The 23,337-nt window shown below is 42.8% G+C and overlaps 1 protein-coding gene across 2 annotated transcripts in view; it reads left to right on the top strand.

The window, feature by feature from the left end:
- Positions 1–23,337, top strand: part of SIN3A (SIN3 transcription regulator family member A) — a 72,816-nt gene that overhangs the window by 35,459 nt on the left and 14,020 nt on the right. For both annotated transcript variants that reach the window (XM_004758457.3, XM_013059394.2), the window contains exons 7-17: positions 175–327; positions 473–631; positions 2,799–2,888; positions 5,342–5,460; positions 6,034–6,244; positions 6,548–6,664; positions 8,962–9,200; positions 11,016–11,199; positions 12,178–12,751; positions 15,083–15,252; positions 19,714–19,887. In XM_004758457.3, the coding sequence (XP_004758514.1) occupies positions 175–327; positions 473–631; positions 2,799–2,888; positions 5,342–5,460; positions 6,034–6,244; positions 6,548–6,664; positions 8,962–9,200; positions 11,016–11,199; positions 12,178–12,751; positions 15,083–15,252; positions 19,714–19,887 (2,190 nt within the window). The remainder of the gene's footprint in view (positions 1–174; positions 328–472; positions 632–2,798; positions 2,889–5,341; positions 5,461–6,033; positions 6,245–6,547; positions 6,665–8,961; positions 9,201–11,015; positions 11,200–12,177; positions 12,752–15,082; positions 15,253–19,713; positions 19,888–23,337) is intronic.

Here is a 23,337-nt window from a genome sequence, read left to right on the forward strand (position 1 = left end):
CCACTCATTTCTCACCTTAAAACCGTGCAGTTAAAAGAAGTGCTAAGAACATAGACTTTTCTTCTTAGGTACAGCCCAAGTAGGTAACATCCCAGAAAGTATGCAAAAGGGAGTCAGTCGTTCAAAGCAGTGGCCCTCTTATATGATACCTTCCCATTTGAAATTTCCTGTCAGAAAGAGCAACGAAATGCCAAGGAAGCTGGAGGAAACTACACTCCAGCATTGACTGAGCAGGAAGTATATGCCCAGGTGGCTCGTCTTTTTAAAAATCAGGAAGATCTGTTGTCAGAGTTTGGACAGTTCCTACCAGATGCCAACAGCTCTGTGGTAAGTTTTATTTAGAAAGAGCTATACTATTTAGAATTATTATCTTAAAATTTAAGTTAGGAAGCTGGAAACAGAATCTTTTCTGTTGATATGAATGATATGCCTACTTGGTAAGAGAATTAATCTCTACCCTTGTCTTACTTAGCTTTTAAGCAAAACAACGGCTGAGAAGGTTGATTCCGTGAGAAATGACCATGGAGGCACTGTGAAGAAGCCCCAGCTGAACAACAAGCCACAGAGGCCCAACCAGAACGGCTGCCAGATCCGTAGGCACTCAGGAACGGGAACTACCCCTCCGGTAAAGGTGAGGATGGCCGGCACCTGCGCAGTTTGACTTTCGGGAGCAGTCCTCACGGACAAGTACTCCAGGGTTGTTCACGTGTTCTTATCCAAGAGTGTTGAAAGTTGGATACTCAGAGTGAGTTGGTGTATGTCACAGAAACTCAATGCAAAGCTTATCATCTGGCTTGCAAAAGAATGTTAGACTATCACTGATTACACAAATTACTGTACTTTTGGAGTTTGTATTGTTTTCTCTATACTTTCTCTCTTCTTTGCTTTTAGCCATCATGTCTTTTTTTGTTTGGTGCCAAAGATTTTTGAGACTTAACTAATTTTTCCCTTCCTCTTACTTACTTGATGCCTTCAACCTGCCTTGTGATAAGAAGAAAGAAGATTTTTGAGTTGTTTCAGAAATAAGTCAGTGGCCTCTAAGGTCCTCCTGTGTGTAAAGTATCTATACTTTGTGAGATCTCTTTGGTCTAGAGGCCTATCCTGCCCAGGTTTCTTTGTTCAGCTGCCAGGTCTTGTTTGTATCATTGTTGTCTCCAAGGCCAGACCGTTGGGCTATAGCAGAGGGGGATCTTCAGTTTGTTAGTGACCTATCACATGATGCTTCTCATTAGAGTAAACACGTGATGGTCTGCCTGCAGAAGGCCAAGCCTGTCGTGCAGCTGTGCAGGGGAGAGAGCTAGGTGTATGTACTGAATGTTGCTTCAGTGAATTCTAGAGCAGTATTTAATATGGAAAAGATGGGACATGTCTGCAGAATCTAATTAATCATGTTATTTTTTCACTATTCTAACAGTGGAATTTCTGAAAGTAGGCAGTGACTGGTGAACAAGCAGATGACTGCTGACACGTTAGGTGTTGCTCACACTTGAAAGACTTTTTTAGTGTCTCCTGGCTTTTCCTTTTGAAAGCAAACTGAACGTAGAAATACTTTCTGTTTCTTCACTTCAGTAAGGAGTTCTATGGGTAGCAAGAATCAGCTTGGCAGTTCAGCTCTGCTCTTGCTTTGGTCCCCTCCCACACTTGATTACCCTCAGGTGGAAACACTAGAAAGGGGGATTAGAGTCCCCATCTCCTTTCCTCCTCAGGCAGCCTACGCAGCAGAGGCTTTGGCTCTTGAGAGTGCACTCTGAGGCAGTGAAGGTAAATGTGCTGCTTCCCTCAGAGTTTGTGCATTTCTTCACAGGTGGTTGGGAGATGACTTTATAAAAGGGAATTCTTGCCTGACAGTTATGTCGTGGCGTATTCATTCCCTTTGAAAACGTAATCTTAAATTGATCCAAGTAGATATTGCTGACAAGAGTCATTCCTTCTATTAGGAAAATAAACTGCTTTTTTTCATGAATTTTTTTTTATTTTTATATTTTTTTAAAAGATTTTATTTATTTATGTGAGAGAGAGCATGAGAAGAGAGAGGTCAGTGGGAAAAGCAGACTCCCTGCCGAGCAGAGAGACTGATGAGGGACTTGATCCTCGGACCCCAGGATCATGATTTGAGCCAAAGGCAGTCGCCTAAACAACTGAGCCACCCAGGCGCCTCTTTTCATGAATTTTTTTTTTTTAAGATTTTATTTATTTATTTGTCAGAGAGCGAGCACAGGCAGACAGAGTGGAAGGCAGAGTCAGAGGGAGAAGCAGGCTCCCTGTGGAGCAAGGAGCCCAATGTGGGACTCGATCCCAGGACGCTGGGATCATGACCTGAGCCAAAGGCAGCTGCTTAACCAACTGAGCCACCCAGGCGTCCCTTCTCATGAATTTTTAAATTGAATTATAACTAAAAGGTTGAAGGTTGATTTCTGCCCTCTCCTGGTAGTGTGCTACAACTCTTTACCTCCATCTCTAAGAAGATGAGGTGATGGCACTAGGTTCCAAGTTAAGTTACTTTTGGCTAATGGAAAAAGTGAGGATATTCTGTTACCACAGTAATGAAGTGAGAAAATATTCGGTAAGTAGAATGATCTGTGAACCTCAGGGTGGAGGCAAACTGAGATGGAGAAGATGGTTGGAAATCTTTCAGGGTGTAAAAGTTAATGAGTTAACGTAAATGAGAATTCTCTCATTCATTGCAGATTATTGACAGCAGTGGTCAGTGACAGACCCATCGAACACAGATGAAAATAAAACTCCCAAGAACTCTCCTCTTTGGATCTTATGTGTTTGTGTTTTTCTTTCTTTTGCAGAAGAAACCTAAACTGCTTAGCCTAAAGGATTCTTCCATGGCAGATGCCAGCAAGCATGGTGTAGGAACTGAATCATTATTTTTTGATAAGGTGAGTAGTGATTGAATTAGATTTATTATTAATGCCAAAAGAAAAAAATCTCCCTATCCCCAAGAGGAGCTTGTTTTAGTTGATTAGGACTTTCTGCCTCTTGACATGGTTTCTAAGTTGTTGGTCCTTTCAGGCTACCAAAACCATTAGCACAGCTAGGGAAGCAGTAGCATTGTCTGTTTTGGTTTCGGAAGTAGTTTAGAGCATTTCCCATGACGGAAGACTGCTTTTAAAAAAATGCGTGATGTTACTCTTGAGAGATATTTGGAGCTCCTCATTGTAGATATCCAGGTGTGCACCAGTTGTTGAGGACTTGAGATGGCTTGTAATCTTGATTGCTCATAGTACTTAAATGTGTCGCATGTAGGGTTTGTGGCAGTTCACATTTAACTGTATGTTTTCAAAGTTCCCTGGGTGAACCTGATATGTAGCCAGCGTTGCGATTACTGGTGTAAACAGGGTTGTGTGGTATATTGGTTTACCTCTCCTCCAACGTCTGACTTCCTCCTTGGAGTAGACTTGATGATTAGCAGGCTGCTTTCATCAGGGTAATTGGTAACTGTCAGACTTCTCACCTGCAGGAACCAGCCTGGGATGATCTGGTGCAGATTTACCCTGTCTTGCACCTTTGGGTTTTTGCAAAAGGGCAGGTGTTTTAGCATTCATGTGATTGGTGCCTCCTGATCTCTCTCTAGCCTGCCCTGCCTGTGTGCACTGTCCTGCTGAATGGTTGTCTCCCTCTGGCTTGAACCACTTGTGAGGGCTGCCTCGGCATTTGGTGCCTTTAAGGGAAATGTGGAAATGCTCACAACCAACAAATGACAATGAGAGAGTGGAGGGGTGGGGTGTGAATAAGTTAATTTTGTAGGAGTGATGGTATTTTTTTGTTTGTTTTTGGAGTACTTATTTCTTAGAGACACATACTGGTACATAGTTGACCCTTGAACAATGGGGGTTGAAAATCTGAGTAGAATTGTGACTCCCCAAAACTTACTGTTGACCAGAAGCTTTACCAATAATATTTAATAGTTGAGTAACATATTTTGTATGTTATGTGTATGGTATACTGTATAATAAATAAGCTAGAAAAAAGAAAATGTTATTAAAATCATAAGGAAGAGAACATATATTTATAGTGCTCTATGTATCAAAATCTACGTGTAAGTGGACACAGTTCAAACCCATGTTGTTCAAAGGTCAGCTGTATAGCTGAAATGCCTGAAATTTGCTTTAAAAATTCAGTGGTGGAGGACATGGTTGTAGATGAAATAGAATTTACTGTATATTGATCATTGAGGCTGGGGAAGTACATGGGGTTCATTAGACTATTCGGTCTACTTTTGTGCATGTTTAAAGGCTAATAAAAAATTAAAAGTCCGTCGATACTATGTATAGTACAAAAAGTACAGTTCTCTTTCATCTTTGGCTTTGAAAATACATAGTCCATGTAATATCTACCGACTAATAGTTATAAAAGTATACAGGAGCCTGGAGAAGGGGTTGTCTTAACTGCTTGGTTTGGTGAGGATCTGTCTATAGTCTTCACTAAAGAACCATAATGCTAAATATTTACTTTTTAAAAATTTTATTTACTTATTGGTCAGAGAGAGAGAGAGAGCACAAGTAGGGGGAGCAGCAGGCAGAGGGAGAAGCAGGCTCCCTGCTCAGCAGGGACTCATCCCCGGGACTCACCCAGGACCACGGGATCATGGCCTGAGCCGAAGGCAGATGCTTAATGACTGAGCCACCCAGGCACTCCTAAAAATTTACTTTTAAAATTAAAATTCCAGATTGCTCATCTAGCCAGGTTAGTTTTACCTGGCTTATGCCATTGAACATTTTTACGGTTTTGGATGTTAGAAGTGTTCAGTATTATAAGTGGAGGAAGGAAAAGGATCAGTTCAGAGGACGGAAGTGTCTTACTTAAAAATTATTCAGGATTACCAGAGTTTAAAAACAGTGTTGACAAAGGATTCTTGCTGTAAACATCTGTCAGAAGCAACAAAAACTAGGGGAACTCTGATATGGTTGGAAAATCAGGTATATAAGAAGGTAAATGTAATATTTACTCTAGAATCTCATTTAAATTTTTTTTATTGTGAAACATTTTAAACATGTGAAATGACAAGCCGAGTGGAATGACTCCTATGTACCCATCCTCTAGCCTCTGCTGGAGGTTCCCTCCTACTAGCCAGTGTTCTTGTTTCATATGTACTCTTACCCACCCTGGCTTATTTGGAGACCAATTCCAGATATTTTATTATTTCATCCATAAGTACTAAGTGTCCTTTTAAAGTAACACTTTTCTCAAACATAGTCATTATCACATCTAAAAAAACTAACATCAGCTCCTTTAGTATCATCAAATAACTGTTTAAATTTCCCCAGTCTTTTAAAAGCAATCCAGGATCTCTTGATTTCCCATCTATTTCTCTTCTGGTTGTCTCCATAAGGTCCGAAAGGCTCTGCGGAGTGCAGAGGCCTATGAGAATTTCCTGCGCTGTCTTGTTATCTTTAACCAGGAGGTGATCTCTCGGGCTGAACTTGTGCAGCTGGTCTCTCCTTTCCTGGGGTAAGTGGAGTGAGGGACTCAGCGCTGATGGGTGCTGTGGAGGTGCGGGTATGTGATGGGCAACCATAATTTGATCATGGTATGTCAGTTGGTTGACTCATAAAATGTCAGTGTCATAGGAGTCTTCTGGGAATTCTTCTTGTTTAACTACAGATGAAAAAGTAGGCAGAGAGGGCATTGGCCAAGACTAATGTCTGCTGACACAGTGTGCTGACCAGTGTTGGGTGTTTATAGAGACCAGTCTCCATTGGGGTTCTAGAATCTTGACTGTATTTGACAACCTAAGAATGATCTGAGCATTCACGTGGTCTTCTTGACTAGAAGAACAGCTGGTTATTGCTTAGTTTCAGTGTAACTCTTCCAGCAGTACCCTAACCAGTCTTGGAGCGCTCTACAAGAAAAGGGGAAGCCAGATTCTCAGAAGCAGAACTTCTTAGGCAGGAAATAATAATTGTCATTGGAATTTGTCCCTGGTAGTTAAGTTCTGACCCAACACCAAATAGTAGTAGCTATACCTCAGGATAACTGCATCATGCTTCTGATTGCTCACCAGTTTTTGGTTTGATTCTTCAGGAAATTCCCTGAATTGTTTAATTGGTTTAAAAACTTTCTGGGCTATAAGGAGTCTGTACATCTGGAAACCTTTCCAAAGGAACGAGCCACAGAGGGCATTGCCATGGAGATAGATTATGCCTCTTGTAAACGGTTGGGCTCCAGCTACCGAGCCCTACCGAAGAGTTACCAGCAGCCCAAGTGTACAGGACGGACCCCTCTCTGTAAAGAGGTAAGGCCTTCCCTAGAAAGGGTCAGCTCTGAGTCTTTCCTTCCTCCAGAAGGGAGTAACACCAGGGATTGAGAATCTATGTGAATAAGGAATCAATACCCTTCTCTGTCTTTTCTCAGAAGAAAATGTTTTATACTTCTGTCCAGAACCTTTCCAATCTTTGCAAACTTGTTAAAGGTGAAAGCTGTAGTGTTGGTGCTTTCTCTCATCCCCTAGAGTTGTGTCTGTCTTTTTACTAAAAATGATTGATTACCAGAAAGCTTTGTTACACTTTAGCTTCAGTTTATCTTCTTTTACCCAAAGGTTCTAAATGATACTTGGGTTTCCTTCCCTTCCTGGTCTGAGGACTCCACCTTCGTTAGTTCCAAGAAAACCCAGTATGAAGAACACATCTATCGTTGTGAAGATGAACGCTTTGAGGTACAAGCTCCTTTATCATTTGGAGGTTGTGGAAATGGGAGGCACTAAATGCTAAGATATTTTAAATATCTGTCTGTGAGGCTTGGCTTTTTGAGACTGGAGAGCCAAAGTCTCATGTTCTTCACTGGTAAATGCTTATTGTCCTACTTAGAATGTTTTTGAGTTCGTCAAATACACTAATAATATTTTAGGGCAAGTGTGTCCTATCTAGGCCACTTGAACCCTTTTGAAGTTATCCATTGATGGCTGAATAATAATTCCTTGAACTTTTAACAGCATTTTAAAGGTTATTGTGTTTTACAGGGTATACAAAAGAGTATCTCAAGACTGACTGGGCTTTCTTAAAGAGGTTTAATTATTTAAAGTGTGTATTGTTACTCTTAGCAGGTATCTTGACGTGGTTAGCAAACCAGCTCTCCTGTGAGAACTGGAATTTTTCTCTCCAAATCTGTTACTTGGCTCCCTGTGAAAGAAAGTGAAATTAGGGTTTTATTTTGAAGCAGTTGGGAAAGGAAGAGCTGGAGTAAATAAGTGAGCTGGTAGAGCCCCCGTACCAGGAGTAGGAGTACGGTGAGTGGGCTCAGAATCCCCGGTGTGTTAAAATGTCTAGCTCATGGATCTCATCAACAAAAAGGGAATGTTCAGTGTGTTGGAAGAGGTAAAATGATTTGCATCCTATTTAAGGTATTTATTATATGAAAGTGACTGGCCCTGCTTATTCATATAGATGCGCGAGGGCTTGCTCTTTTTTTAAACCCATGCTGATTAGGCTCTGCCAGCCATTCCCCTTTCCCACGTGATTCGGCTGTTTCTGACATGTCTTGAATGAAGGGCCGCATGTTTCTTGGCCGCTTGCAGGTGACTGGCCGCAGTGTTCATGAGGAGTTTCCACCATTTGCACAAAACAAGATCATGACAGGTGCTAACTTCCATGCAAAGTTGTATCAGGGTGAAGAAAGTATTTCCTTGTTACCTACGTTTAGTAAGGTTAGATGAGGAGTTAGAAAGCAGAGATTGGCATCTTTTTCTGACCGGATGTTCCTATTCTCAACTGGTGTGCCTATGAAAGGCAGCATCCGCATTTCCCATCTGCGATTATAGGCGTGATGATGAAGTTGTGTGTGCATGTGCTTAGGATTGGGTGGGATGGGCTAGTTTGAAGGAGCATTCCTTTATACATCAGGATAGGTTAGTGATCCTGCAGTGCAGACAACCCCCAGATTTCAGTGGCTTGAATAAAAACATTTATTTCTTGATCACACTACCTGTGCATTGATGGTTAGCAGGGGATCCTGCTCATCAAAATTACTTTGGGACACTTCCTTTTTTTTTTAATTTATTTGCTTGAAAGAGTACATGTGCATGCACGTGTGCCTGAGCAGGGGAGGGGCGGGGGGAGAGAGAGAGAGAAATATTAAGTGGACTCTGCACTGAGCCCCCCGGGGGCTCCATCTCAGAACCCTGAGATCCTGACCTGAGCTGAAACCAAGAGTCGGACGCTCAACCCATGGTGCCACCCTGGGAACTCCTCCACAGACATTTGGTCACAGGACCCTGAGACTTCTCGTTTACTTCGTTTTCTGTTTCTCATATAGAGAATGTTGTATGGAGCCTAGCAAAAGAGTTACTCAAAGGTTGCCAGTCCTTCCCTTCACCAGGTCTGGGTAGGCCCTTGCCAGAAAGTAAGCGGCAGGAGTTCTATTAGAATTTAAATGCTTACCCACAGATACGACATTGAAGTCCTCAAGGAATGGTAGTCACTGCTCTTATTATTACTGGATGTAGAACAATGCTTTTAAATATTTAAATATTTCAGGTTAAACTGAAAAACCTCACATATAAGACTGATTTATCATCTTTGAACGGTCTTCTGATTGTTGTGTGTTTGTTTTGTTCATTTTATCATTCCTGACAGATTTCAGCAATCCAGGAAAGTTCAGGGGAAAGTGTCAGTAAGGTTGCCTTACATGAGGTCCCTGTGGTCTGGGGTCAGTAGTACTAAGCAAAGCACACTGGTGGTGTTGGAAGTAACAACTACCACTTATCTATCATTTATTGGATGTTTTGTGCCAGGCCTTGCACTAAACCCTTTATTAGGATTATATCATCTGATCTAGAAAACAGCCTTTGAGAGTATGTGAGGTTATCCCTATTCTATTGATAAGGAAATAGAATCATGTGTGGCTACTATGGCAGAGGTGGGATTCAAATCCAAGGATTTTGGCTCCCTACTTCATACTTTTGATTGCTGTTCCATTCTGGTTTGGGTCCTGAGCACACTTTGTCTTTTGCTTTAGCTTGATGTAGTTTTAGAGACCAATCTGGCAACAATCCGGGTTCTGGAAGCAATACAGAAGAAGCTTTCTCGCTTGTCTGCTGAGGAACAAGCCAAATTTCGCTTGGACAACACCCTCGGGGGCACATCGGAAGTTATTCATCGAAAAGCACTCCAGAGGATATATGCTGATAAAGCAGCTGACATCATTGATGGTCTGAGGAAGAACCCTTCCATTGCTGTCCCAATTGTCCTTAAAAGGTAACTGACTGAATGTGCCTTTTGTGCTTTAGTGTGCTTCATGATCGATTCAGTGTCCCAATAGATAAGGCCTCCATTTTCTTTCTTTTTTTTTTTTTTTTTAAGATTTTATTTATTTATTTGACAGAAGGAGACCCAGCAAGAGAGGGAACACAAGCAGGAGGAGTGGGAGAGGGAGAAGCAGGCTTCCTGCTGAGCAGGGAGCCTAATGCAGGGCTCCATCCAGGACCCTGGGATCATGACCAGAGCCGAAGGCAGACACCCAGACGCCCCAAGGCCCTCATTTTCAACCTGATTGCTATCCCATGAGACATCCATCTTGCCCCAGCACTGGTTGTTGGAAATTAGGTGGACCATGGGATAATGGAGCTTCTTCATAGGGTTCTGTGTAACCAGCAGTAGAGAACATACCTTGAAAGTCCATAGAGGAAAGCTGTGTGTTTAAGGGTATACTTTAAAATACAGAAAAGAACAAAGTAGAATACAACCTCCTACATTCCTGCCACTCAGTACTAACCTTTGTTAACATCTTTGTTTTTTAATAAGGAAAATCACCCTTTTGTCTTTGTAAAATAGATGTTTTATTTAAAAAGTCTAGCTTGCCATTTGTACCAAGAACGTCTTCCTTTTTCCTCTTCTCAAGGCTTCAGCCTGAAGTGTAGAGGGGCTCTTGTACCCACCTAAGACCAGGCATCAAGGAGGCTAGAGCTAGAGCCAGTGAGCCACAGGCTCCTTCAAGGCCGTGGCACTTCAAACCACACTGTGAATGCCAGCCAACATCTGTGAATGCCAGCTGGACCATCTCTCAGTATCACCTGCAACGGTGATGACGGGATTCTTGTGTACTATGTGGCTCATAGCTGCCTGACTTTTATTGTCCCTCCCTAGTCTTCCGCTCAAGAGGGGGCACAGGCTATTCCTCTTCCTGCCGTGCCAGCAGCATTTAACTTTTGGCTTTGAGATGTAGGACACTCTGCAGTTCCAGTGCTGGTTTTGATTTTACTCTCCTCGCTTTTGGAGTGTTAAGATCAGTTGTTGCCATCAGAAATTCCCAAACTGTGTGCAAAGGAGCATTACTGTGCAAGTTCTCTGCTCTTGGACTTTTGCATTTACATTAGCATAGTGAATGTTCTTAGAAGTCGTGCTGCAAAGAGATGTGCTTGTTTCAGCTGGCCAAGGAAGTCAACCCCCTTTTCAAGTGTATTCTGTGGAATGCTGTTGAGAAATAACTATTCTAGGTAAAATTTCTGACTTTGGGACAAATTACCTCCCCAAAATAAGTCCTGGATAAGTCAGTTCCTCAGGTAACAGAGTTCAAGCCTGGGTTGAATAACAATTTGAATAACAGTATCCCAAGTTGCCAACAGTTTTGACCTATTGTGTCTTTTGACTTTTGAAATAAAGTAAGTCTGACACATTTCTCACTTCTGAACCCTTAAGACAGGCACCTGGATGGCTTAGTTGGTTAAGCATGCACCTTCAGATCAGGTCAAGATCCTGGGGCTCTGGGTTCGAGCCCTCCTTGGGCTTTCTGCTCAGCTGGGAGTCTACTTCTGCCTCTCCCTGTCTCCCTGCTGGTGCTTTGTCTCTACTCACTCTCCATCTCTCTCAAATAAGTAAAGAAAGTCTTTTAAAAAAATAAAATAAAAAACAAACCCTTAGAGAGTAGGGATTGTTATCCCTATTTCCTCGATAAGGAAACAGTCTAGTGTGGCAGAGGGAGGATTCAAATCCAAGGACTTTAACTCTCTCCCTTAAAATTCCCACATCTGGATTCCCATGTCTTGTTTCTACCCCCCCCCCAACCCCGCCCAGGTTGAAGATGAAAGAGGAAGAATGGCGAGAAGCCCAGAGAGGCTTTAACAAGGTCTGGAGAGAGCAAAATGAGAAATACTACCTGAAGTCACTGGACCACCAGGGCATCAACTTTAAACAGAATGACACCAAGGTCCTGAGGTCCAAGAGCTTGCTTAACGAGATTGAGAGCATCTATGATGAGGTGAGCTGGATGTTTTATATCCGTGAGAGGACCCAGTCTTTATGCTCAGTGTGACTTGGACTCCTGGAAATTACCTTTGGCGTATGAAAGCAAGACCCTCTGAGACATGTTGATTCTTGCTTCAGACTTGTCCCAGACTTCTCTTCCTGATTCTGTCACTGTAAACCTCACCTTTACTCCCGAGCTGCTATACTGGTTTCCTGGTTTACCATCCTGGCTTTGTCTGTGCCTGCTGTCTCCCTCTACCACTGTCCTGTCTGTTTCCCTCAAAACCATACCTCGTCTTCATTCACACTACTGAATGTAGCCCTGTCAGCTTCCCACAACTGAAACACTCATCATTAATCCCCAGATACTTTCTAATCTTTATTTGGCATACGTACCAGGAGTGTATATAGTACTGGGAGGCAAGATCTAGTGATGATTAAGAAATTAATCCTGCTCTCTTGGGCTCACAGTTGTGGGGTATGGATAGAGTTATAAATACAGTATGATTGAGAATTCCTAAAAGTTACATGATCTTGAATTTTTAAAAAGTGTTGTATCATGATAATGTCAAACATAGATGGAAGGGGGGAAGAGAGTGGTAGAATGAGCTCTTAAGTAACCTTCAGTAAGCATCCCTGTTCTGCCAGTTTTGTTAGAGTTGTCACCTTCCGCACCCCTACCCCAGATTGGAAACCTCAGATCCTGGACCTCCTGTGGTACTCTCCATAAACACTAACATAGAATTTTCAAAGATGGTCCCGGTCCCAGTTTTGTCCCATTGTCCCCAGTAAGTCTTCACAGTCTAGAAAATAGCAGTATCTTGGTGTCAGACCACCTCCCGCATTATCTGTATCTGTTTCTGCAAGTTGCGGGTTGGAAGACGGTTGCCACTGTGGTTAGTAGTGGCCTGGACTGCTGGCGTGGTCTCATAGGTCTGTTTGTTGTTGCTGGACACATGTCACATAATACTTTGCGTCTCTCTCCTGTTAGAGGCAAGAGCAAGCTACAGAAGACAATGCCGGTATACCCGTTGGCCCACACCTCTCCCTTGCCTACGAAGACAAACAGATCCTGGAAGATGCTGCTGCTTTGATTATCCACCACGTGAAGAGGCAGACAGGCATTCAGAAGGAGGACAAGTACAAAATCAAGCAAATCATGCATCATTTCATTCCAGATCTGCTCTTCGCTCAGAGAGGTGATCTTTCGGATGTGGAGGAAGAGGAAGAAGAAGAGATGGATGTAGATGAAGCCACAGGGGCAGCTAAGAAGCACAATGGTGTCGGGGGCAGTCCCCCTAAGTCCAAGCTACTGTTTAGTAACACAGCAGCTCAGAAGCTAAGGGGGATGGATGAAGTGTACAACCTCTTCTATGTAAATAACAACTGGTATATCTTCATGCGGCTACACCAGATCCTCTGCTCGCGCCTGCTGCGGATTTGCTCCCAGGCCGAACGGCAGATTGAAGAAGAAAACCGAGAGAGAGAGTGGGAACGGGAAGTGCTGGGCATAAAACGAGACAAGAGCGACAGCCCTGCCATCCAGCTACGTCTCAAAGAACCCAGTGAGTGCTTAGACTGTTGGTTTCTGGACGATGTGAGGGGTTGGGGGACCTCAGAGCTGAATTAGACGCAAGACTGCCACCTTTCACACATCAAGCACAGGCAGGCAGGCCTTAGAGCGGGGAATCTGACTGGGGTTTGGATCCTAGCTCTGCAGTTGACTGGTTGTGTGACCTTCCTTCAGCTCCCCAAACCTGTGTACCTGCGAAATGGAGGTGCTTCTTAATACCTTGTAGAATTGTTGGGAGGCTTGAGCTGAGTAGGGGAGCTCCCTGTGTGGTGCTAGGATTGTGGCCATTCAGTAGCTGCTGCTGTGGTCACCTGGGGAGCGAGTGTCACTCACCATCAGTTTCCCCAATGGCAGATCCCTGGGGTATTGCAGAGTGTGTTAAAGGACAGGGTGGGGCTAGAATGTCACAGTCCATTCTGCTCCATGACGGAATACAAATTCTGAGTTATTCATGCCTCAGGCAGATGCGAATTTTCTCAGGTATGTGTGGCCAGGCTTCTTGGCCAGTGAGGTTCATGGCTCATTCTTTAATAAATAGAAAAAGTTTATGGAAAGGAGATTGGAAGTCAAGAGACGGTGTGAGACAGTGGACCAGACAGAACAATAATGAAGATAGAGAACACAGGAGAAGGAAAAGTAAATGCGGGCCGAGGAAGCTGTCATGTGCTTTACGTGATTCTCTGTTGCTGGCTTCTAGAGAACTATTCCTTTCATAAATGAGGTTTTTGAGCTGTGAGCCAAAAACTTTTTCCGTGGAGCCTTTCTTCTGTACTCTTGAAGAAATAGCCAATCTGTGGAGTGAATTATCTTTTTAAAAAATTTCTAAACTGTTGCTGCTGTAAGAAGCCCACATGTGGCCCTAATTTTCTATCTGTTGAAGAGCTAACGACCCTGGATATTAATGTTAAAACCCTTTCTCTCGGCAGTCCTAGCTTGAGAGAGACAACTTTTGGATCTCAAGAGTGGTGATACCATCTGCTTGGGTAGAAATCAGGGAGCAAATAGTCTAATCCTGTCTCAATCACTGACTTAACCTGGTTTGAGGCTTATGTTGTTGGGTGTTGAGCGGTAACAGCAAGCCTTGCACCGTTCATAGCTCGTGGGCACAAGTCTGGCTTGTGCTCCCAGCATTATTCTGGCGTGAAAGCATCTGCCTCTCGGTAGCACAGCCCGTGCCTGTGCTTTGGGTCTGAACAAGGTGAAGTTCCTTGGTCAAAGTTAAGCCAGTTGCTTTTAAACCGTATGCTCTGTTTTGCATGTCTTTGATGAGCCCATCACACTTCAGATAAATGGAGACGGACTTAGCTTTAGCTCCCCACCTGTTTTCTCTGTATAGACTTTAAAAATGGGTAACAGATGTCAGGGACAAAAGAGTTCTTGTGATTTTTTTTTTTTTTCAGTTTAGTGAACTTTTTATTAAAGTGCAACATACATATAGAAAAAGATACAAATTCAAATTGTGTACCTCAGTGAATTTTTACAAAGTGAACACACCTGTGTAATCAGCCTCTGGATCAAGAACCAGTATAATCAACACCCCAGTGACCCCCTCGTGCCACCATCTTGATTGCCAGCTCCAGAGATCAGTAAATCAGTCTTGTATAAGTTAAAGGCACAGTCCTTTTATGCTTCTTTTTGCACTCTGCAAGTTGCCACGTGAATGTCTCTGTAACAACTGATAAGATTCTAGCTGCTGGTTGAAGTGATTCATGCGCAGTGAGCACAGATCATTTAATGTAAATTGTGAAGTACAAATTGGGAATCCATTTTTAAACAGAAGGACTTTGACAAATGCAGGTTACTTCATTATTCATAGGGGATTTAATTTGCGCTCCTATTTTTCTGTTCCTGAGGGGTTTCCCAGGGCTCGAGTGTGGTGCTGTCTGCCTTTTCTCATCTGCACTTCATGCCTCATTGAAATAGCTTTATGAGCAAGTGACCCATGTGAGGAATGCTTTGCAGGCTGGGAGGGCAGGTTCTTCTCTCAGCATGAGAGCCAGCAACTTTTTGAAGAAACTTCTTCCCTGGGACATTCTGCTCTCCTGTCCAGCAGAGCCCGCTGTACTATAATGAAGTGTTTCTCTGGCGTGGGTAGAGTGTTAAAGCCCCCGTTAAAGTTGCAGTGTCACTGTCCTCTGATAGCACTGGCCATTGTAGCACCTGTCAGATGGCACTTCTGCCTACAGCTGATGTGGTGTGTATGTTTGACTACCCAGGCTTCTTCCATCAGAGGCACCTTAGGCCAGCTTGGGGTTTGACCCTGACGTCTCTCCTGACCTCTTCATAGCAGGGTAAGGCCTTACCTCTCCCATCTCTCCCACAGTGGATGTTGACGTGGAAGATTATTACCCAGCTTTTCTGGACATGGTGCGGAGCCTGCTCGATGGCAACATAGACTCGTCGCAATATGAAGATTCGCTGAGAGAGATGTTCACCATTCATGCCTACATTGCCTTCACCATGGACAAACTAATCCAGAGCATTGTCAGACAGGTGAGGGCACGGTGGAGGCTAGGTTTGGTGAGGGAAGAGGTCCTTACCTAAAGATGGATAAGGCAAAGAGAAAAGGCAAGATTTCTCTTGGAGAAAAAAGGGCAGTTTGCTCAAGCAATGTTTATGGACGTATGGCTTTCTAGCAGAAAGGGGGAGGTTAACGTGATGTTGGATCGCTCACGTTAACAGAGTGGCAGTGCTTCAGCCGCTTAATGGAGTCCTTGGCTCTGCTCCGTATGCCCTTCACAGTTGAAAGAGCCTAGCCCTGCCCCGGTGTGCTGCCCTTCTCCTGCTGTCTACCTGTAGAGCGAGCCCTAGTCCTGGCCCAGCTCTTACCTGATCGCCTAGTGGGGAGCTCTCAGCGGGGAGCGCTTCCATGTCTGAGGTGTTGGTGATTCTGTGTACTTTGCTCACTTAACTTTTGAAGTTCTTCTGTGGGAATGGTTCCATACATGTTCTGTAATACTATCCCCATCTGAGGTTCCACTTGACTTAGATTCGTGATTGGTTTTGTGGTGTGTTCCTGTGGCACCCTAGGAGCTTTGAATATGTTTACAGCTGTGATCAGTTATAGCACATAGTCAGATTTCCACTTTTGCCTTGACTTCTGAATTTCCGAAGGGATCAGAGTATGTTGTTGGTGTGTCACTTTTTTAAAGTGAAAACTTGACAAAGTTCTTGAGTCCTCACTGCCACTATGAGGAGTAAAAACTTGTTACTCAGTGTTTTCTTGGAGTAAAATATGGAATTCTTTACAAGTACCCAGGCTTTTTTTTTTTTGCCTTGATTTTGGAAGGACGCATGGCTCTGCGCCCTTTCACAGGATCTGCTCAATAGTCAAGGAAGAACACTTGGCATAACTGAATCTTGGCATCTTCGTGAAGGTTGTCAGGTATTCAGTTTTTTTCCTGGAAGTTGCAGACGTTAAGAGGCCTTCCTGATGGAAATCATTATATGAGTACAAACAAATCTAAATATATGGAAAATCTGGATGTATGTAAAATAAAGACTCCAGTTATCGTGTGCTTCTGCATCCCAGTGTGGACGTAAAGTCTCTCACACTGGCAACACAGAAACTTTAAAAATCCAGTAGAATTAACTTTCATAAGCTTGAGATTGGTTTCTGAAACAATAGATATAATTATCCATTTATTAAAAGCACCTGGTTATGATTTTGAGTCAGTAATGCATAATGTCTAATCTTTTTAAGAAATAGTTTTTGTCCAGAAACCCAAATACAGTGTTGTTGTTTCTTATGGTTTTATTTGAGAGAGAGAGAGAGAGCATGCATGCACGTGTACACATGCATGCGTGTGCATGTGGCACGGGGCGGGGTGGGGAGGGGCAGAGGGAGAGAATCTCAAGCAGACTCCATGCTGAGTACAGAGCCTGACGTGTGGGGCTCAGTCCCACAACCGTGCGATCACAACCTGAACCAAAATCAAGAGTCTAATGCTTAACTGACTGAGCCACCCAGGCGCCCCCAAATCCAGTGTTTTTAAAACATATGTTCATGCTTCTCACCTTACTCCTCAGTTGGAGGCATATTTCCTCTCATTCTCCTTATCCTGTTTGATGTTCCCCCAGAGTTCATTGCTGACCGGAGGTAGAACATATATTTCAAGGTTAAGCCATATGTTTACCTTTTCCAGAGTACAGCTGCTGCTTGAACAGCAGGCCTTTGAACTGCGTGGTCCACTAACACTTGGATTCTTCTCAATAAGTACAGCGTAGCACTGTAAATGCATTTTCTCTTAGGATTTTCCTAATACTTTCTAGCTTTATTGTAAAAATATGGTATATGATACATACAACATAAAAAATATTTGTTCATTGACTGCTTTTGCTATCAGTGAGGCTTATCAGCCACAGTTTGTGACTAGTTAGGTTTGAGGCAGGTTCAAAAGTTATATGCAGATTTTCAGTTGTGTGGAGGGTTGGTGTCCCACCCCTCATGTTATTCAAGGATCAGCTGTAGTTTAATAGAGATTTGTCTTAACACGGTAGGTGGTCTCACAGATTCCTTAGTACAGAACTCAGGGAATGGCCAATACAGGGATTATACTGGGAAGTTTTTTGGGTTTTGGGGGGGGTTGGTTTTTTTTTTGCTTTTGGTTTATTTTCTTCTCCTGCATGCCTTCTTTCTGGAAATCTGCTTCATTCTCATGCTTCTCTCTGCAGATGAATATTTGGCCATGTACTCAAGGCTTCTCCAGCCCCCTGGGGCTTTGGCTTGCCATGGCAGTGCCTCTGGCCCCAGCATTGCTTGACCTTTCCATCTAGATGCTCGTCTGTAAAAAGTCTACCAAACACATTCACTGTGTCATTTCAATTTAGCAAGAGGGAGAATCTTAGCAGCCTAGCTTGAGAGCTCGAGCTCTCCATTTGTCCCTGATTTTATAGGGCTGCCCTTTTCAAAGATTCTAGGAGGGGCCAGATAGCCAAGAAGAGGGTGTGGATGGGGAGTCAGTGACATGGTCTATTTCAGCCAAGAAGGTCTTAACCAGAAGTGTCTACGTGGTATGGACCATGCTTTAGATGCACTTTTTTTACACTGCCTACCCCCCAAACAGTGTATCTTAAGCTACTCCCTATGTTATCAGGTTATCATAGGCATTATTTTATTGGCCACCTGAGAGCCCATTGTGTGGACCATTTATAATGTAACCATCTCTAGTTGGTGGCCTTTCTACCACTGTCAGATCAGTCACCCTTCTGACCTTGTACTCTGTCCATTTATCTACAAATACACATACTTGTCATTTAAGACTTTTTTAAATGTTAAAAATAAGTAGTTGTCATAGCTACTAGCACTTCAAAAAGGATGTATCTTCCTAAAAATAGAACGGCTTAGTGGTTTTTGAGAATTTTAAAGTAAAATAGACAAATTGATATTGCAGTTAACATTTTGCTTTTTTCTTGTGTGTGTTTTTTCACATTCTCTGGCATTTTTTTATGAGTGCAGTTTCATTTGAGGGAATTTTTATTCCACAATAGAAATATAGTCATGGGCGGCGCCTGGGTGGCTCAGTGGGTTAAAGCCTCTGCCTTCTGCTCAGGTCATGATCCCAGGGTCCTGGGATCGAGCCCCGCTTTGGGCTCTCTGCTCAGCAGGGAGCCTGCTTCCTTTCCTCTCTCTCTGCCTACTTGTGATCTCTGTCAAATAAATAAAATCTTTAAAAAGAAAGAAAGAAAGAAAGAAAAAAATATAGTCATGACCTGTGAAAATGGAAATTCTAAACGGTTCAGCTTTCTAGTCATCAGATAGTTTAAGAACAGAGTCATGGGGTGCCTGGGTGGCTCAGTTGCTTGAGCATCTGTCTTCGGCTCAGGTCACAATCTCAGGTTCCTGAGATCGAGTCCCACATTGGGCTCCTTGTTTGGCAGAGAGCCTGCTTCTCCCTCTGCCTGCCGCTCCCCCTGCTTGTGCTCACTCTCTCTCTCTGACAAATAAAATCTTCACAAAAAAGAAAAGAACAACAACATATTCTCAATAATTACCAGCAGTCAGTAGTGATTGACCTTTGTTGAAATTGAGTCAATTAACATTTACAATTTAAGTACTATATTTTTTATCTGATGTAGAAAAATAAGTAATGTATTAGAAAGAATATTGGCCTAGGGGTCAGGAAGCTTGAAATTAGTCCTAACTCTGTTCCTTCAGCTGATAACCCCTGGGTAAGTGATTCAGCAACTGGTTCTTGAATACCCAGTGAGTGTCAGACTTTGTACTCAGGCTGAGAATATAGAGAGGGATCTTGCTTTCATGGTTCTCCACAGCTCCTGTCCTCACCTTGGCACACAGTGAGTGTTCTCATCTAAAATGGAAATTTGTCTCCTGTGTAACAGGGCACCCCCTTCAGCCTCCTTCCCAGGGTAGTTGTGTAGATCAAATGAGAATGAGAGTGAAAGCAAATTGTAAATGGTAAAGAAGCACCATAAAAACAGGAATCCATGAGAATTTTCTTTCATGTAAAATTGTTTTACAGTTCCTTAGAACTTGAAATAAGCAGCACAGTAATATGAGCAGCTTATGCTTTTGCCTTTTTTTTTTTTTTTTTTTTTAAGATTTTATTTATTTGACAGAGCACAAGCGGAGGGAGAGGGAAAAGCAGGCTCACCACTGAGCAGGGAACTCCACATGGGACTTGATCCTAGGACCCTGGGATCATGACCTGAACCTAACATAGACATGTAAGCAACTGAGCTACCTAGGTGCCCCAGTTTTGTGTTTAAATAGATAGGAAAGCTTTACTCAAAGACCAGTGATACTGTTGAAGACTTAGGCTTAGTTATTCTCCAAGAATATGAAATACTGGTTTTACGTGTTTAATTTTCTAAAGTAACCAACCAGAAAACCTTTCTGAGCTGAGTGACTGGAACTATCAAAGGAAGATTGACTGTATGAAAGGGAGAAATATTTTCTTGGTTCACTGATGACTTGCCTTTGCTTGATTCCAGCTGCAGCACATCGTGAGTGATGAAATCTGTGTGCAGGTGACTGACCTTTACCTGGCAGAAAACAATAATGGGGCCACTGGAGGCCAACTGAACACGCAGACATCCAGAAGTCTTTTGGAGTCAACATACCAGCGGAAGGCTGAGCAACTCATGTCGGATGAGAATTGCTTTAAGGTGAGAGTTACTCATGTACCCCAGGGCCATGCTGGTGACTGTTTAAGTTGTTGGAACTATCTCCATCAGAAATCAAAGCCGTTTCAGGATGCTTTGATGCAGTGATGCCACTCCTGGAACTTCTTAGAGTTCCTCTGAGCCTACTGGAGGGAATGAAAAACATGGAAAAGTGGAAGTAAATTCTCCCATGGACGATCTATTACTTTCTTATATTTTAAAAAGTTGTTATGTATGATTTTTATAATTTTGTATTCTGTCCTTTTCTCTCTGAATATTTTTAGTAGTATAATGCTTTGTAAATACTATAATGCTTTGTTTAAAAATATTAGTACAGAAGGGCACCTGGCTGATGCATTTGGAAGAGCATATAACTTTTGATCTCAGGGTCATGAGTTCGAGCCCCACATTAGGAGTAGAGACCACCAAAAAAATTTAAATAAATAAATATGCTAATACACATAATCCATGATCCTTGTAGAAAAGATAAGAAATGCAGAGAAAAAAATCATCACCTGTAGTGTTTCATGGTTTGTAGATGATGACGACATTTGTAGACTTTTCTGTGCTTTTATTGGATTTGAAAGAGAGTATACTGGGCAGAGTGGTCTGTAACTTATTTTGCTCACTTAGCAACACTTGGGTCTTCATCTTTTCCTGACTATTTTATGGAGGATTATGACTATCTTGCTGCATTACGTTGTTTCCATTTTCCACCGTTACGTCACCGCACTGTTGTTGCTAGTTAGTAAAGCAAATAGTTGGGAATGACCTAGACATACAGCCCACTGTGGGAATGGTTATGAGCAGCCCATTGTGTGAATGCCAGGTGGCATATTTTGCAGCCAGTAATAGTTAATCATAAATTATAAAAATACTACATCAGGTGAAAGGAAATAAAACTATGTGTACTGTGACTGCAGAGCTGTAATGAACAAAACTTGTTGTATGTATTTACATAAGAGGGGCAGGTTCCAGGGGCCCAGAATAAGGTTTGTAGTTGGCCGAGCAGAGAGAGCTAACATATCCTTACTGGGTGTGTTCCGTGTACTTGACTGATCCGACCCCAGATTGTCCACTTGTCTGCTTCTACTTTATCAGCTGTTTCTGTAGTTTCTAATCCATCACCTGCACTCTTCGCAGGACAGAGGACATTTCCTAAGCTTTTCAGGGTTGGTTTTTCTTTTCTTCTTCTGAGTTTTAAACCTATAAATGTTTGTTAGAAATTCAGTGTGTGTTGTTTCGTGGGGAGCAGAATTACCATTCCCAAGCACAGTGACTTAACAATGGATTACATTGCGTGGTGAAGGCCTATGAGGGATGGATAGACTCACCGTATGGACAAGAATAGTTTTCAGAGTAGCAGACGGAATAGCGAAAACAAAGACTTAGTAACCAAAAAAATTATATCATGTCAGTGATTTTTTAAAATGTGCATGTGGAGAATAAAAGTTGATATGATTAACATTAAGCATAAACAGCCCTTCAGATCCCCTGCCCGACCCTGAGTCCCAGCCTCCGCTCCATTTTCTTTCTCTGTACATTGTACTCTGCTTTTTAAGAACTCAGCAATGCTTGGCTCTCATATCCATTCAGACCCTCTTCTGTGCCTTTACATGCATACGTGTATATATATGAAATAAATGACATTAGGCTATATATTCTACATTGTGTTTTTTTCACTTAGTATGACTTAGAATTTCTGTTTTGGTTTATATAGACCAAGCTCATTTTTTCAACTGCTTTGTTGTACTTAAGAGTAAAAATGTACCATAATTTAAAAATGTACCATAGGTTTAAAAACAGTCATTCCTGGGACACCCGGGTGGCTCAGTTAATTAAGCACATGACTCTTGATTTCAGCTCAGGTCCTGATCTTGGGGTCGTGAGATTGAGTCCCATATCTGTCTCACACTCAGTGCGGAGTCTGCTTGAGATTCTCTCTCTCCCTCTGCCCTCCACATGCTCACCCTTTTTCTCTGTCTCTTAGATCAGTAAAATCTTAAAAAAAAAAAAATCATTCCCTTCAGGGTGAACATTAAACAATTTCCATTTTTTACTTTCTCATATAGTGCTATATCTACTGCTTCTATCCTAGTGCACATATGTTAGAATTTGAGGTGGAGACCAAGAAATGAAATCACTGGGTCAAAGGATGTGCGTATTTTACATTTTAAATAACTAACCAAATATATATATATTATTTCAATTTTTTTATAAGGAGGCTCCACCTACTTAAGTGGGCTCCACCCAATGTGGGGCGTGAACTCAGGACCCTGAGATCACAAGTCGCACACACCACCAACTGAGCCGGCCAAGTATCCCTGAATGTTACATTATTTTATTTTATATTTTAAAGATTTTATTTATTTATTTGACAGAGAAAGAGAAAGTGAGAGAGGGAGTACAAGGAGGGGAAGCAGAAGAGGGAGAAACAGGCTTCCCGCTGAGCAGGGAGCCCAGTGTGAGGCTCAATCCCAGGGCCCTGGGATCATGACCTGAGCCGAGGGCAGATGCTTAACGACTGAGTCACCCAGGCATCCCTGAATGTTACATTTTAATGGAGAATGCCATTTCACTCTCTCCAGCCACAGGCTATATATACTAGCATACTCATCTTGTCTTTTCTTAAAGATTTTAATGTATGTATGTATGTATTTTGAGAGAGCACATAGTGGTGGCAAGGGCAGAGGGGGAGAGAGAGAGTCTTTTCTTTTTTTTTTTAAAGATTTATTTATTGGTCAGAGAGAGAGAGTGTGCATAAGCAGAGGTGAGGAGGAGAGGGAGAAGGAGAAGCAGACTCCCAGCCAAGCAGGGAGCCCAGTATGGGACTTGATCCCAGGACCCTGAGATCATGACCTGAGCCGAAGGCAGACGCCCAACCAACTGAGCCACCCAAGCATCCTGGACAGAATTTTTTTTTTTTTTTAAGATTTTATTTATTTATTTGACAGATGGAGATCACAAGTAGGCAGAGAGGCAGGCAGAGAGGGGAGAAAGCAGGCTCCCCGCTGAGCAGAGAACCCGAAGTGGGGCTCGATCCCAGGACCCTGGGATCATGACCTGAGCCAAAGGCAGAGGCTTTAACCCACTGAGCCACCCAGGCGCCCCCATGGAGAGAAATTCTTGAGCGGGCTCCATATTGCTTATTCATATCCTTCACCCTGTGTTTGGGAGGGGTGTTTGTTTCTTTTAGGTACTTTTAAAAATAGGGTTTTCTCTGGGGGGCTTGGATGGCTCAGTGCATTAAAAGCCTCTGCCTTCGGCTCGGGTCATGATCTCAGGGTCCTGGGATCGAGCCCCACATCGGGCTCTCTGCTCAGCGGGGAGCCTGCTTCCCTTCCTTTCTCTCTGCCTGCTTCTCTGCCTACTTGTGATCTGTCAAATAAATAAATAAAATCTTTAAAAAAAAAAAAAAAGTAGAGAGGAGACAGTCTTCTCAGTATCACTTTA

This window comes from Mustela putorius, unplaced genomic scaffold (genome assembly GCF_011764305.1).
Source record: "Mustela putorius furo isolate JIRA1106 unplaced genomic scaffold, ASM1176430v1.1 tig00003972_pilon_pilon_pilon, whole genome shotgun sequence".
In the NCBI taxonomy this organism is placed as follows: domain Eukaryota; kingdom Metazoa; phylum Chordata; class Mammalia; order Carnivora; family Mustelidae; genus Mustela; species Mustela putorius.